The sequence below is a fragment of the Citrus sinensis genome, chromosome 4 (genome assembly GCF_022201045.2).
Source record: "Citrus sinensis cultivar Valencia sweet orange chromosome 4, DVS_A1.0, whole genome shotgun sequence".
Classification (NCBI taxonomy): domain Eukaryota; kingdom Viridiplantae; phylum Streptophyta; class Magnoliopsida; order Sapindales; family Rutaceae; genus Citrus; species Citrus sinensis.
In genome coordinates, this window is record NC_068559.1 from 6,419,229 (window position 1) to 6,430,336 (window position 11,108).

The 11,108-nt window shown below is 34.6% G+C and overlaps 1 protein-coding gene across 1 annotated transcript; it reads left to right on the plus strand.

The window, feature by feature from the left end:
• The first annotated feature begins 2,820 nt into the window (after positions 1 to 2,820).
• Positions 2,821 to 9,063, plus strand: LOC102631491 (glucosamine inositolphosphorylceramide transferase 1). Its single transcript, XM_006485180.4, has 4 exons — positions 2,821 to 3,672; positions 3,891 to 4,013; positions 6,553 to 6,720; positions 7,043 to 9,063. Exons 1-4 carry the CDS (start codon positions 3,202 to 3,204, stop codon positions 8,723 to 8,725), a joined length of 2,445 nt encoding a protein of 814 aa, XP_006485243.1. The 5' UTR covers positions 2,821 to 3,201; the 3' UTR covers positions 8,726 to 9,063.
• Positions 9,064 to 11,108: the final 2,045 nt, after the last annotated feature.

The window sequence follows — 11,108 nt, forward strand, 5'->3', positions numbered from 1 at the left end:
CATTGGTCAAATATTTTCATCGTTTAAGAAAACGAAAAAAAATGAATGAATAAATAAATAAGTAAGTAAAAATAAATAAATAGATAAAGCAAAGCAGCCATTGATTCAAAAGTCACAAGCACACCTTGTTTGAAAAATGTAATAACATAATAAAATAAAAATGAGAGAGAGAATAAATTTTATAAGTATTAGGTGGTCACATGGGTTTGTTTGATTTGTGGGTTGCATTTAAATGCATTTTCTACAAGTAGAAATAAAATAATACATCGTGATCTTAACATCTTTTTTTCTTCTTTTTTTTTTCCTTTAATGATGATCATAACACGTTCTAAAATATTTTGAATGTGGTTTTTATTTGAAAATATTAATTTGTTTGATATTTTCCAAGAACAATTATATAATTGTTGCCGTTACTATACTTTTCTATTTTTTGAAGTAAACTCATCTCAAAGGATAAAAAAAGAAGGTACCGATTAATTCAACTAATGAGTTATTAGTATTTTTTTTTTCATTATCAGTAATATTACAAATTTTATTAAAAAGATCACATCATTTAAAATACAAATTAATTTTACAAGTCTAGAAATTACTCAAACTTATATTATGATATATAAAATTTACAACAAATTTCGCATCTTAAATTATAAGGAATGCATTAGTTAAACTCCCAATTTAATCCTCATTCATTAATTATATGAATCTGATGACACTCAAACGGTATTTCTATAGCCAATTTGGATTAAATAATGGATACTTGAGCCCCAACATTGCTTCTTCTGGTGTCCTTTGTGCATCAAATTTGAATAAAAAAATAATGTTAAATTCTGTCAAAGAATAGTTTAAATTCAAAGTTTTAAACGGTCTAAAAGTTGAATTAGGCAATTGGGAGCTACTCCAATTGCAACCTACAAAAGAAATCATCCTTCCTCACATCAAACTTTCAAACTTTATTTTTTTTCATTTTTCTATCTTTATTTTATTATTGTATTCAGCTTTTGTTAGCCATTTTGAAACCCATGTGATGGAGATTCTCTAGCTCACACCTTCCTTAGAGAGAAAACAAAAAGGAAAAAAAGAAAAAGAAAACTTGTTCTAGACTTTCATCATGTTCAATAAAGTATAAAAAAGAAAATGAGACTTACCTTTAGACAGAGAAGGTACCAACTACACTACACCAAAAAAAAAAATTGATTAATGCCTGGATGTCATAGATTAAGATATCAATCCTTATCATGTGTCATATTACCACACATTTGTTCATTTTTTAAAAGAATGGATATGAATTGAATGAGTGATTTATAGGGTGAAGACTGAAGAACCACCAAAAAGTCAAACATTTAATCTAGGTCCCTATTACTCAAATTCTTTTTACAATTTACTTAGTCTTTTTACAATTCATTTCCATGTATTAGTAATATATCAACATGGCCAATTTGCTGATCTGTTTATGATTTGTCATTAGTCATACAATGATTTACATTAGCATATAAATATTCATTTCAAAATATTGTAACATAATCCAAATTGGATGGTTCACAATCATAATCTCAATGGTATGAAGACTTAGTTGACCGAATGTGAGTGCTTGATGTCATTGTTAATAATTTCTCTCAAAGAAATTTCAAAATGCATCTTCTAGGCTCTTAGCCACCAAGGCCTTAGTGACTGCTGAATGGATTGATGATAGTGGACTTTGGACATTTTGAATTTTAAGTCTTGTCACAGAAACAACCACACTTTTTAAAACCCTAGGTGATAGAATTGATGCAATTGGGAAAATGGATGATCTTCTAGAAACAGTGTCTTCGTTGAGCTAATTGCTTCCAATTTTAGGTGCTTATCCACTACCAAATATACATTTTAATTCATAAAGCCTTTTATCCAATAACCCAAATATAAATTAAAAAAAAAAAACCCATCCGTTAAAAGGACCCCACCAATTATAGCTCTTATTTATATTATTATTTTCATTTTTTTCCCAAAAAATATTATACATTAAATTGGTCCCATTAAGATAAGTCTGAAAAATACTTTTGATATATCATATCTATCATTAAACACATGCGGCCCCATCAACTCCATGACCCTTTTAGGTCTAATTCTTCAATTTTCTTCTAATCTTTCACCTTTTAAGTTTAAAATTACATCATAGAATCATGCTTATGAGATGCTTAAAATTAAAAATTTGTCTAACACATTATTCTTTTATATAAACGCTTCTAAAATTTTTGAAATAAAACATTCTTAAGAGTAAGTTTATTCATTAGTTGAGTGATGGACACTATTAACACCGTCTTATATATTAAATTAAGAGTTTGAATTCTTCCATGCATATTATGAAATTAATTAAATACTAACTGATATAAATTGAGATATTCAAACTGATTTTAGAGGAATTTCTAGTAGTCTTTTACCATATTTTTAAGAAATTCGAACAAATTTAGAATGAGTTCACTATATTTTTCAGTTATTCAAACTAACTTAGGAGGTTGTGTTATGCCTTTCGATTGAAAATACTGGTAGGATAAAGTATAATTAAAAATAATATATTCTTAAAAAGAATTAGAAAAGATAACCATTGAAAATGGAGAGAAAATTTTCCAAAAGTCTCCGCTGACGTCATTAACTAGGCTCAATAGCACTCCTCCACGTGTAGACAGTCAAAGTGGACTAGATCGAACTTGGCGGCCATGTAACGCGAGTAAAAATCAAACACGCTATTCACGCGCGTAACATCACCTTCCCCGTGGAATCCAAATCTCGATTTAAAACATAATTAAATAATTAAAAAAAAATGGAAAATAAGAGAAAAGAAAAGGATCTTTCGGTTCACAATTTTCTCAAGAGAAAATTTCCAGGCTCTCTCCAAATCAAAATCAAAATCAAAATTACAAGAACAAAGAAACCGTGTGAATGCGAATATAAATACAAGGCAAAAGGCAAAAAGCCAGGAGGCAATTACAAAGCCTGAGAAACAAAGTGGGGCAGAGAGAGAGAGAGAGGGTTGCCGTAAATATAAATTTTCGAAAGTGAAAACGTTTTTCTCGTCAACTTTCACGCCGTCGACGAGAAAAACAAAAACAAGAAAACAAACGAGAAAAGAAACAAAGGAAACGGACTTGAGGCAAAAACAAAGACGACCCCAGATTACAAAAAAGCTTGTAAAGTCGAACAAATGCCGGTCAAGTTGAGATCTTGAATATGGGTTCAGGTCAACTTAACGGCAACGTCAACGGTAACGGTAACGGTAACGGTGGAGGAGGAGGAGGAGGAGGGGATGGTGTGACGACGACGAGCGGCAGCAGCAGTAACAGCAACAGCAGCTGTTATAATAACAGCTGGTTGTGTAAATGGCGTTGGCCGCAGCAACAGCAGCAACATGTTGCCAAGAATAATAATAATAATAATAATAATAATAGTTTAAAGGGCGGCGGTGGCGCCAGCTTCGGTGGTCGGAGGCTCGTGTTGTCGTCGTCGGGTTATTTTTTTGTTGTTTGGTGTTTTGTTGTGTACGTATTTGTTGGGTTCTTGTACGGATGGCTTGCTTTGAAGAAACCTTATACGGTTGCTGCTGGCTTGTCTTCTTTCGGTTGTCAAGAAGACAGTGAAGGTTCTTGGTCTATTGGTGTCTTCTTTGGCAACTCTCCTTTCTCCCTTAAGCCTATTGAAACTGTAAGCTGAGCTTCTTCACCATTTCAATTGTCTAGTAATTTTTTTTTTTTTTGGGGGTTAATTGTGACCACATGGGTATTTTATTTTTCTGTTATTTTCTTGGTCAAAATGTGCTGAAGATTGAACTTTTTGGGGTTTTAGTTATATGGATAAGTTTTTGGTTGTTTGAATTTTGGTGGTTTAGTTTGTGACGATGAGTGGGCTTGGATTTGGTGCAGGCGAATGTATGGAGGGATGACAGTGCAGCGTGGCCAGTGGCTAATCCAATTATGACATGTGCTTCAGTTTCTTCTGCTGGGTTTCCTAGCAATTTTGTTGCTGATCCTTTCTTCTATCTTCAGGTATTATTTTATTAGACTTTTTAATTTTCTTTTTAATGTTGTTAAAAGTATATAATTTTGTTCTGCATACATATAGTTAACTTGACCAAAGTTTGTAAGTGGTTATGGCTTAATGAACAGTAGACTATACAATGAGGGAATCAATAACTTCACTTTTGTGTATTTTAATCTTTCATCACTGTCTCCTAGTGTAATAGTTAATTCTCGTTGGATTGCCACTTTTGCTACTTTTTTTGCAGAGGCAAGGTATTTTTTGAATAAATAATTTCTGCAGTGGGATTATGCTTAATTTATGAAATAGAAATTGCACTCCCGAACAGAGGGAATCAGGAGCAACCACCAAGTTCTGAACAAAGGGATATAAGTTTAGTCACCTGTGAGATGATTTCCTCGTGATTGAGGCCCTAGCGTAGTATATGACTGTGTTTTTATGAGTATGAACTTGTTTGATAATTCTCCTATAAGTGTTCCCATCTTTCAAAAATGATAAAAACATGATTGGACGCCATTTGTGCTTGCATCAGCAAGCACTACGAGCCAGTTGGTTGCTAGTTGAGAAGCAGTAACTGTAGGGAGTGACTTTAAGATGTGAAAGTATCAACTGAAGGGAATAATCTGCACTTTGGATAAGAATGTGCATTCCTTTGTTAGATGTCCTTGCTTAATCAGGAGTTGGTAGACAGTAGTGAGAAGGTGCTAGGTAAAGTGATAAAATGCTCTCTGCTTGCAAAGAATCTTGTCTAGACCAAAAAAAGATGTCTTTAGTTTCTCATTTGTTGCCTTGTTAATGTGTGATGAATGGGTGCTTCCTTTTATGCACCTATTATTTTCATTTACTTATTTTTGACTTTTTGACTATGCTTTATATTTCTTTTGGGACTTTTAGGTATCATGTGTTGCTTAAGTTCATTTGAATTTTCACCGGTGCATCAAAATAATAGGAAAACGGCATTTCATGCTTGTTAGTGCTTTGATTGATTGCAAGGTGTTGAGGCTTTAGTAAAATAATGGCTATAACATAGAATAGCCCTTCCCATATTTAAGATAGGGTTGGAAACCCTTATAGTCAAGTTATTATTTAAATCCACCTAAAAAATGGATCCTCAGTATTAGCAGAGCCTGCTTCTTTCTGTAGCTGAGCTTACTGCAATTCATTATATTAGTAGGTGGTTGCACCCATGTGGTTGGCTGTAGACAGTATTTCCCATCTCAATGGATTGAATTAAGGCTCATGTTCCCTGCGGCTATCTTGTTTGACTTCTCCCTGATGAAGATGGTATTCACTAATATGACTACCAAAGGCCCCTGCTTTCTCAGGTTTCTTGGATGCTAAATTCCAATGAGTTTGAGAATTGAATTTTCTTAGTTACTTGGATTGTGTAAGAATAGTTACTTGGGACCAAATAAACTGTGAATTGTGTCATTGCGCACATCTAAGGACTGGAGCCAGGTTAGTTCCGCCAAGCCTTACTATGTATTTATCCTCATACATAATACATTTGGTGGGACTTCCGGAATCTAAATCCCTATCAAGTGTTCCCTCTTTTCCCCCTGAAAGGTGGATACAGGGTCCTCTTTCTTGAGCTCTCTCCTTATCAATCTTTCTCTTTTTTAATGCCATTTCCAAAGCTCTTATAGTGGTTGCAACTTTATTTATTTATTTTTTTAAACCAAAAAAAAAAAAAGAAGAGAAAAACCTAACCAGGATAAGCTCATATGCTAGTGGTCTAATAACATTCCAATTGTTGGGGACGAAAATGGTATGAGGTACTTTACCAACAGAGATTGTGGTTGTGGATATCAATTGCAGTGACGCCGTATGGGTCTTACAATAGATAATAATGATTTAAGGCAATGGTCATTCTGAAATATTAATTTTAGAGGACCAGATGTTCTTTTCTGTAGTATAGAGTGTTGTGAGGTTCTTCCACTATGTCTCCTAGTTTTGGCCTTTTTAGACATGTTCATAGTCTAGAGGAATAATAGCTAGGGGTTCTTGATATTAGTTGCGCACATTGACTTAGATCCTTTTGGTGTTTCTCATGTTAATAGTACCACGGTGGCTAGATGCTCCCTGGAATTTCCATTATTGTTATGTTTAAAGGATACGGGGATCAGTTTTGCAGTAAGCACATAGAAATTGGTTAGAACCAAGTGATTAATTAAAACATTGATACATTTTGAGTGATGTGTCCTTTTATTTAATTGCATTGCTTTTGACGTGAAGGAGATAGACGGCTAAGATAGACGGCTAAGATAGACGGTTGACTGTCCTTATCAAGAATTAATGGTATATCTGAATTTTATTTCTCCGGAGACGGTATGTTCGCAGTTGTTTGAACTAAATATACACATAGGAACACACAAGTAAAGAAAGAATGGACTTTTGTATTTTACCGTGCATGTGTATGGCTGGGTATTCCATTGCAGATAAACTTGGGAGATCGTTTTTATTTTTTGTGGTTAAAACCTCCGAAGGTACTTAATTTTCATCTGTGAAACTAATGCTTATTTCACTTTTACATTGGGTAAAATGCAGGGAAATGATCTTTACCTATTCTATGAAACCAAGAATTCAATCACAATGCAGGGGGATATTGGGGTTGCAAAAAGTGTTGATAAGGGAGCAACATGGCAGCAATTGGGCATAGCGCTGGATGAGGACTGGCATCTCTCTTTTCCATATGTTTTCGACTACCATGGCCAAGTAAGAAATCATCTTTCTATTCAATAATCTGTTCTTGTCTCTTCTGCATCCTTAACCAACTTACACCATTTTGCTCTGGCTATAACCTGACCAGAGAAATACATACTTGCAGCATGAACCTGGCATTATGAGGAAGTATGATTTTGAACAATCTTTCAATATCTATAGGATGGACCATAAATTCAGAGATATAAAATGCTTTCCAAACAAAATAGATGCTGCATTTATGAATTTCTGATTTTGAGCCTGTTAATTTTCTAAACTGGGCCATCTGGTTCTGGTCCCTGCAGTGCTCATTTGTTGCATTTGTTTTTCTTAACAGATATACATGATGCCTGAGAGCAGAGCGAAAGGGGAAGTTCGTCTTTATAGAGCAGTTAACTTTCCTTTGGAATGGAAACTGGAGAAGATTATTATGAAAAAGCCTCTTGTTGACCCCTTTATGATTAATCATGATGGACAATACTGGCTTTTTGGTTCCGATCACAGCGGCTTTGGAACCACACAGAATGGACAGCTAGAAATTTGGTATAGTAGCTCACCTTTTGGTCCATGGAAGCCACACAAAAAGAACCCTATTTACAATGGTGACAAAAGCTTGGGTGCTCGAAATGGAGGTCGGCCATTTGTATATGATGGAAATCTCTACCGCGTAGGTCAAGACTGTGCTGAATCATATGGGCGACGTGTGCGTACCTTCAAGGTAGAAATTCTTACCAAGAATGAGTATAAAGAACTTGAGGTTCCCTTTGTTTTTGAGGCCTCCAATAAGGGAAGAAATGCTTGGAATGGTGCTCGATACCATCACCTTGATGCGCAACAGCTAAGTTCTGGTGAGTGGATAGCGGTTATGGATGGGGATCGGGCGCTTTCAGGAGATTCAGTCCAGAGGTATATTCTTGGCTGCGCTTCTGTTGCAGCTGTTGGTATACTTGTTGTTTTATTAGGTCTGCTACTCGGTGCTGTGAAGTGCATCATACCCCTTAATTGGTGCGCTCAGTACTCAGGGAAGAGAAGTGATAGTTTGCTGACCTGGGAAAGGGAAAGTATGCTATGTTCAAAGGTCAGACGGTTTTGTAGCCGCTTAAATAGATCAGCTTCATATCTCCAAGGCAAGATAAAACCCAATACCAGCATTGGAAGATTGGTTCTGGCTGTGATATTTGTAGCTGGGGTTGCACTAACGTGCACGGGGGTTAAGTTTATCTATGGAGGCAATGGGGCAGATGAAGCTTACATGTGGAAAGGTCACTACTCTCAGTTCACAATGTTAACTATGACATTCGATGCTCGCCTCTGGAATTTGAAAATGTATGTGAAGCATTACTCCAGGTGTTCTTCAGTGAAAGAGATTGTTGTTGTGTGGAATAAAGGGGAGCCTCCGAAGTTGAGTGATCTAGATTCAGCAGTTCCTGTGAGGATTAGAGTGGAGAAACAAAACTCACTGAACAATCGCTTTAAGCTGGATCCATTAATAAAGACTCGTGGAGTTCTTGAGCTTGACGATGATATTATGATGACTTGTGATGATATTGAACGGGGTTTTCAGGTATGGCGTCAACATCCAGATAGGATAGTCGGGTTCTACCCTCGTCTAGTCAATGGAAGCCCATTAAGGTATAGGGGTGAGAAATATGCCAGAAGACATAAAGGCTACAACATGATTCTTACTGGGGCAGCTTTTGTTGATAGTCAAATTGCTTTTAATAGATATTGGTCAGAGCAAGCCAAGGCAGGGAGGGAATTTGTTGACAAGTTTTTTAACTGCGAGGATGTGCTTCTGAATTATCTGTATGCAAATGCAAGTGCATCGAAGACTGTTGAATATGTGAGACCAGCCTGGGCTATAGATACATCAAAATTCTCTGGCGTAGCTATCAGCAGAAACACACAGGTGCACTACCATAAACGAAGCGAATGCCTGAGAAAATTTGCGGAGATGTATGGAAGTTTCGCTGGCCGAAAATGGGAATTCGGTGGAAGGAAGGACGGTTGGGATTTATAGCGAAGAAACGGAGTCTGAACCGAAGGTTACTTTCTCTCATCCTCGGTAAATTCTTGTTACTATAGTTGTCCTCCCCCTTGTTTATTGTGTTTGGGGGACTTTTGGTTACCAGTACTTTTGATGAGTAAGATGTATATTATTTCTCAGATTTCTTTCTTCCTTAGCTTTTTGTTTGTCTGAAAAGGGATAAAAACAAATGTAGGTTCTGTCTCTTTGTTGTCTTTTCTTGTTATCCCATATTTAACCAAGTAAATGGGAAGAAAATTTTATTGAAATCATTTTCAGAAGCAAGTTGTATTTGAATTGATAGTGAAAATTGCTACAGAAATCACCTCTCATCTCACGCTTGTCCTTTCGTCCATTTTATTTTTTCAAATGAATTGGTCCTGAGTTACAGTCTATGTATGTTACAATATGTCCAGAGATTTACTAAGATCAATTTGGAATTATCTTCTCACTAATATTACAGAAGAAACTTAACTCCATGCAGTAAGAATTTTAGTCTCTATGGAGACTGGAACTGGTGCCACCACTCCAGTACCCTTTGCCTCGGTGTTACTTGTCCTTCGAAATTGAAGTAGCACTGAGACCAGCTGTTATTGCTTGTACTTTTCAATAAAGATAGGGGAGGAGGGCACATAAATGATTCCATCTTGTTCTCGTCCCTACAAAATGGTGTGACTGAGTTTCATGCTGATGTTTCTTCTCAAGTCTCAACGTGCATGTATGAGCATTATCCACTGGATGGTATCTTCTTCATTATTATTTGTTGAAATTATAAATGTTATTTTACTTCAAATATTTTAGATTATCCACCTTTTCATCTTTTTATTTTTTGGACCCCATTTGAACTGAGATTCGAGTGGATGTTATGATGCCATCAAGGAGATGAAAAATGTTATGTGGACCGCAGTCCATAACATTTATTAAGACACCATACTCCTAAAAATAATTGAAAATTAGTATTTGCTTAAGATACTTGTTAATATGAAACATTTATTCTAGTCCTTATTTAGTGAAGGCGTTTTATTTTTAGAATACAAAATAAAACAATTTAAAAAAAATACTGGATTTAAATTTGTAGGTTTGATTTTTAACTTCGTCTATCTTTTAAAAAATACAAGCATTACATTCTTTTCTTCAATATCCCAAAAAAAAAAAGTTAAATGGTTACTGAAGGCTTTGAAAGTAATCTTTTTACTGAAGTCTTTGAAAGTAATCTTTCTAATGGGAAAAAAATCGAGAGTCTCGAATAATAATGGTTAATTTTCTAAAATTTGAACAACATACAAGGATCTAAATGAAAAATGACCATATCTTTATGATCTATCCAGCGGTATAGCCCCTAAAATAAATAATATGACAAGGAATGACAGCCTACGTTTGGAAGCCCACAACATCACGTGGCTTACACTTGTTTTTTCTCTCCACTATCATTATGTGGTATGTTATGCATTTAAAAATTATTTTTTGCCTCCCAGGACTTTGGTCGAGTGGTGAATGATCCTGGGTATTCGCTTGAATCCTTTTTTTGTGGCTTGAGATACGATGTGTTTGGGATTGAAGTGTCGTAGTTTTTAAGTTATAGTTGTTGTGGAAAAAAAATTATAATTGTGAAATAAAAATTAATAATATATAATAAATATAAATTTTAAATAATAATTTTGACAAAATTATTAAATATATAATAGATTTTTTATTATACAAATGAAAAATTATATCAACATAATTTTTAAGTTACAACAAACACTTTAATACTATAGTTTAAACCTACAACTATCCAACCTCAATCCTAAACGCACCCATAGAACTCTCATTATTTAGTTAATGTAAATTTATGAATTATATTAAGTAAATTTTTGGACTGTACCAACGAAATATATAAATTCAGACTCTTTGTAAATTTTAAGTTATAAAAATGTAACTCATTAAGATTAAACAAAAAAAAAAAAAAATACTTTTTTGATGTTGTCCAAAACATTTTTAAATGTGATAATCACAATGTGCATTTTACCATGATCGACATGAACATTGGTATATGCGAAGCTCTCGTTTGGTGAATGAATGGTACTGAGTTACCAAAAGCTAATTTTTTTGGAGGAATCGAAAGTATAAAAAGGATCCCCCTACCTAGACCTAGCCGAGTGAAGCATATTCATTGAATTCCTTGATGCTCTCTTCTTCCTAAGCTTGCTTCTCTTTCCAGATTATTCTTAAATAGTTAAATTTATTTTTTTAATTAATAAGCAACTTTTTTGTTTTTTAGTCTTCGTTCTCTATAATTAAACAAGATTTGGAGACAATTTTAGACACATGTCTAAAGAAAGAGTCTTTAAAATTGAGAAAAGCTCTCTTGGTTAAGGACCGTAGAAGGTAGTTTTTA

Excerpts from the sequence above, each read along its gene's own strand:
- LOC102631491 (XM_006485180.4), top strand. The coding sequence starts at position 3,202 with ATGGGTTCAGGTCAACTTAACGGCAACGTCAACGGTAACGGTAACGGT. Across the intron at positions 4,014-6,552 it reads ATCCTTTCTTCTATCTTCAG|GGAAATGATCTTTACCTATT; the intron begins GTATTATTTTAT and ends GGTAAAATGCAG. Across the intron at positions 6,721-7,042 it reads TTTTCGACTACCATGGCCAA|ATATACATGATGCCTGAGAG; the intron begins GTAAGAAATCAT and ends TTTTCTTAACAG.